Raw genomic sequence first — 5,468 nt, 5'->3', positions numbered from 1 at the left:
ATATATATATTCGAACTGGTTAAACGTATGTACACAATTTTTTTACATTATAGAGATTATAAGCATATCATAAACACTATATGTAATTCCCTTCTTCTTATCAAAAGTCCACTTAGGCCTATTCAATTACTTTAGAATTTCAGTTGACAAGCCGAACTACCTTTCCCTATTTCTATAGCACTAGTATTCTGTGTATAATTTACTTAAAATTGTGGCGCGAGTTACCACAGTCATATACTGCTCTTCTAGTAATCGTTTCGTCTTCTTTCTTCAAAATATCCTCTGTTCCTTTTATCAAAGTGCACTCAGGCTGATTCAATTAATTTAGAACCACGCTTTGACGAAATAAATTCTTCTTCTTATCTTCCTTTTCTACTGTTAGTCTTACTCGAATACGTTAGACCTATGTTAATCGTTAGGCCTATCATTTCTATAGCAGGTAACTTCACGCCGGACTTTTCCTTGGCCGTGACATTACTCTCTTCTGTCTGTTGTATCCACTCATCTCACGCTATTTATATGTTTATCACTTAATCGTCTGCCCGCCATCTAGAAATCTCTATATTCTCGACGTCAATGTATTGCACGCGACGTTCGATAGTCTCAACATCAATGAATATATAAACACAACTTCCAATACTCGTCTGCTTTTAACTGTCTTATTATAAAAAATTTAACAATCATGAAATATTAACTCACAATATAATCAGTTAATACTACTTACACTAAACGGTCTTTCATATCATGACATATTTGTATTTGAGAGAATCATAATTATAAACTTGAAGAAAGACGTTTTTGACAGCGCCCTTTTTATAATGGTTTCACTTGTATCTCTCATATTCAAAGATACCTCAAAAGGTATAATAACTTCATACTGTTAGATTTGTCTTTGTATTTTTTCAAAATGTACTGAAATGTTAGATTGACATAGTTCTGCGTTATAAAAAACTTATTATGTTTTAATAATATTATCTAAAGATTCTAATTTGAATTTAATTAGGTAAGGCCATATTTTTGAAAAAAAAAATGAAAATGTAGCTGTCTTCCAAAATTTGTAGTGCATACTGAAGGGATTTACACATTTTGGTAAAAGTTTAGAAAAACAACCCTTACATTCCAGATAAATATAAAAGAATATATTTTTATTTCAATCAACGTTTCGTCTTTGCGACTTCATCACGGTTAATATACACAAATGTTTGATGGTAGAATATTCTTTAAATTATAAAACTGCTTGTAATGTTCTATTTATCCAGTCTGTTGTAACAAGAACATCATGAAACTAAAGAAAAAACAAACACATAATAAAACTCGACACAAAAAACCATAAAAAACACAAATGAAATCTCCAACGATACCCCAGACAACGTTAGTCTATCCACTACAAACTAACACCCAATAGGAGATACAAATCACCAAGAAGATTATCAGCATCATCTATAAATCCGTAGTCACCCATTGGACTCACAAAAGTATCAACCGTTAAAAACGTCAACAGCCACAGAACAAAAAATCTCCTTCCTATGGCACCAAATAAAAAATATCCTAGCTACACACGAAAATCGTCAAGAAAAAGATAACATCTCACCAGCAGAAAAAGCAGCTATAAAAGAGCTCCCAATGAATGACAATCCAATCATAAAAGAATCAAACAAAGGAAAGTTTTGTAGTTTTAACCAAAAACGGTTACCAAGGTAAAATAAAAGAACACCTTCAAGATACTTCCACCAATGCTACATTAAACAAAAATCCAACCAAGACGGACGAAGAAGAAGCCATAAAGATACTTAAACATCTGAAAGAAGAAAGTGCTTTGCCGGAAAAATGACCACCAGAATTAAAACCGTCTATTAGCCGTATACCTGAACTATATGGAGTTCCTAAAGACCATAAACAAAATTTACCTTTAAGACCCATAGTGTCAGCATATGACTCTGCAACAGAAAGCATATCCTGGTCACTTAATCAACTGTTTAAACTACGTATCAAGTACGTTCCATCACACTTAACCAATACTAAAGACCTATTAGAAAAAGATACACTCTTCTATACAAACAATATGTGATGACTCCACTTTATTTTCCTTAGACGAAATCGCCTTGTACCCATCCACACCTATATAAGAAGGAATAGATAGCAACATTAACTTCATATCTTCACTTGATCAATATATTCAGTCAAGTTCACACTAAAACTACCCAACGCTGAAGGATACTTATCGTTCTTATACGTAGCCCTAATAATCCAAGACAGACAAATACGGAGTTCCATGCATAACAAAGAATGCAAAAAGCTGATATTTCTCCATTACAAATCACACCACCCAGAACGAGTCAAAAGATGAACCATAAAGGAGAATTAAACTGATCCACACCGAATGCCATTCAAACAGCACAAAGTGACTTTAAAACATGACCATTACGAAAAGGATACCCCGAATATTACAACGACAATGTTTTAAAATGACAACAACAAAAACATTACAACAGCAACAGACCCGAAAACAAAAAGATATACACGAAAACGCCCTCAATGAACATTCCTTTCATAAACAACACAATCACAAACAAGATTCGTAAAGCCATTAAGCAATCCCAACTGATAATCAACATAACGCAAAAACCAGGTAAACACTGAAAGAACTATTAGTTTACTCTTCATACTCACAAACACAATTTGCCAAAAAAAAACAATGATACCCCAGAGAAAACGGGGCAAACAAATGTGCCACATCCAAAACATAGTCTACCAAATCGTTTGTAATATATGTGGAGACGCATATATATATAGGAGAAGCCTTTTCACACGCGCACCTCAGAATACATCAGTGCGTTATATACGCATGACCAACACAAAACCGCTCCAGCAGAACACTTCCTATACAAACACGGAACCCCCAAACACAGAAAACCTAGTCAAAGTTTCTATCTTACAAAAAACCAGTTTTTTTAGCTCTGTTTACTCGTGTGTTATATTAATTCAAATAAGTCAGTTTTCTCTATCCTCTTGACCGAAATAACCTAATTTAATAACCTCTCATTTGTGAATCTTGTTAACTTTTGTTTAGATTGTTGTAAACCGATTTGTTTGTTGAGAAGCACAAAGCTACACAATAGGCTATCTGTGCTGTGCCCACAACAGGTATAGAAACCCGGTTTTTAGCGTTAAAAGTCCTCGGACTTACCGTTGAGCCACTGAGGTGGGGATATAAAGTGGAAAAGAAACAACAGAAATTGGGTGCACGGTCTTTTTTTTTGGTCTTTTTTTTTACATCAAACCAGAATTTCACTTAAAAATAATTCGAATCATTCCTGTAAATAATGTTCATCATTAGCGTTATCTTCTATGTAAATACGATGCTGCCCCTGACGGCAAGTGGATGACAAGTTAACAAGATCAAAATAGTGTTAAAACAACATACGTATGTTGGCAGAATAAAGGGAAACTCGGAAACAAAACGGTCGTATAAACATTATCTCACTAAGAAGCTTTCTACAAACCTCTACTCTAATTATCGTAAAAGATCATTGAACACAAAAGGCACATCATTAAGAATTTAAACCGATAATACAACCATCTGAGATAATTCTCCATATTCAAACGAGTTTAAGAATTTATATGATTAGTTGATTGGTTAATTCGTATTTTAAAGTTTGCATAAATGCCTCGTAGCTATTAGAATTGTTTGACGAAAAAAAATCATTATTTACAAATATTTGATAAAAGCTAAATAGTTTAAACATACGAATTGTTCTTTTAAATTAGATCAGACTAGTTCCCTTATAGACAAAAGGCACATACATTTGAATTTCTAACACTCGTCCTACGTGTCTTGATTTATTATAAATCATATCCGAGATCTAAACTAGGCTCGCTAAATTCATCTTAGGTTAAATCGGATTCAAGAACTTTTAACTTAAATTTAATGAGCACATACTGGATTATCATTACCATCATCAAGTTGTTACATAGTCAATTTCTAAGTCTAGTATTAACGGATTTACTGGATAATTTAATAGCTATAACCGTCACTATGTGGTATATAAGTCATCTTCTTAACTAAATTCAGTGAGGATGCTGAGTAATCATTAGCTATAACATGGGATGGTTAGGATTTAATAGTCACTACGACCAGTTATATAGTCATCTTCTTAACTAAATTCAGTGAGGATGCTGAGTAATCATTAGCTATAACATGGGATAGTTAGGATTTAATAGTCACTACGACCAGTTTTATGGTCACCTATTAAACTACAGAAGTAACGGATTTGCTAATTTATTATTATTTAAGACGTAAGGTAATTTTGGTTTCATTTACATTAATGGACGTACTAGAGGTTAATCATACTTTCAGGTCCTGTTTAAAAGTAGTACTTGGATCTGATGACCACGATTACACACTATTGAACAACGCCACAACTTTCAATGCAACAAGTCATTCATCACACATCTAGACAAACTTTCCTCGGATTCTCCATTATACGAGTACGTCGATTAAAGCTGCACCGAAGGACTTGAGGTGTTGGTTTAATGTCTTCAGTCATTTTTATTATGAAAACAGTCACTGATTTCGAGGTGTGGCTGAAACTTTGTGAGCTTTGACTTGTGAGTCTTCTTCGCCTTCAACTACTTATTTTTTTATATTGTTAACAGCTCCTGGAGATATGTATAGCTTAATCGCAGTGGTATTTTGTATCCATAACCTTCACTTTGTAGATGTTGTCCGGTTTGGCTTAAGATATGGCTTCCGAGCTCGTTGTTACTCAAAGTTCTCTTTTGTGCGAATTTTTTTTTTCACTTCTATGTAAAATATTGAAGACTCGTTTAACAAGTTAATTATAAGATGAAAGTGAGAAGTGAAACAACTCGAGGAACGTATAAGTTAAGGCCTAATTTGATCAATAAAGTTATTTTTATAGAGTTTTCTAAATTGATTTTAATGACCAGTTAATGCAATATATTTAAAAAATTGTCTGACTAACTCAAAGAAGAAACAGAGGTGGCAAGTTGAAACAACGCTTCATCTGAATATAGCAGACACATAAACTTACTTGAAATATAAGAAGACGAAGAGTGTTATTGACATGAAGAAGAGTGATATTACAGACCCCACCAAGAGGATGTAACTCACCAGGATAGGTACTGCAACCGGACGCGTCTAGGAAAACAAAGTCATAGTTTGGTGAATTTAAAAATTCTGTAGAACTATATATATATATATATAAATGTTTCTTGTTAAATATGTATTATACTTGATTATGTCTGATTTACCTGAAAAGGCTAAATAGTATCTTAGTGCAATATAATCCAACAGATAAAACACCATTCTTTTAACATCCAGTTAAAAGGGAGGCTTGTTTGGTTGGTTGATTCCCATGAGTCAGAGGGAGGGGGGGGCTTGTTTAGTTGGTTGATTTCTATGAGTCAGGGGGGGCTTGTTCAGTTGGTTGGCTCCCAAGAGTCAG

General features: G+C 33.7%; 1 protein-coding gene across 1 annotated transcript in view; it reads right to left on the bottom strand.

Annotated features, from left to right (window-relative positions):
* The window catches only part of LOC106457542 (corticotropin-releasing factor receptor 1-like), a 34,232-nt gene that overhangs the window by 19,539 nt on the left and 9,225 nt on the right, over positions 1–5,468 (bottom strand). Inside the window, exon 5 of the mRNA XM_022383527.1 lies at positions 5,055–5,161. Coding sequence (XP_022239235.1) covers positions 5,055–5,161 — 107 coding nt within the window. The remainder of the gene's footprint in view (positions 1–5,054; positions 5,162–5,468) is intronic.

The sequence above is a fragment of the Limulus polyphemus genome, unplaced genomic scaffold (assembly GCF_000517525.1).
Source record: "Limulus polyphemus unplaced genomic scaffold, Limulus_polyphemus-2.1.2 Scaffold344, whole genome shotgun sequence".
Classification (NCBI taxonomy): Eukaryota; Metazoa; Arthropoda; class Merostomata; order Xiphosura; family Limulidae; genus Limulus; species Limulus polyphemus.
The sequence above is the reverse complement of the archived record's forward strand: the minus strand, read 5'-3'. Positions and strand labels throughout refer to the sequence as shown.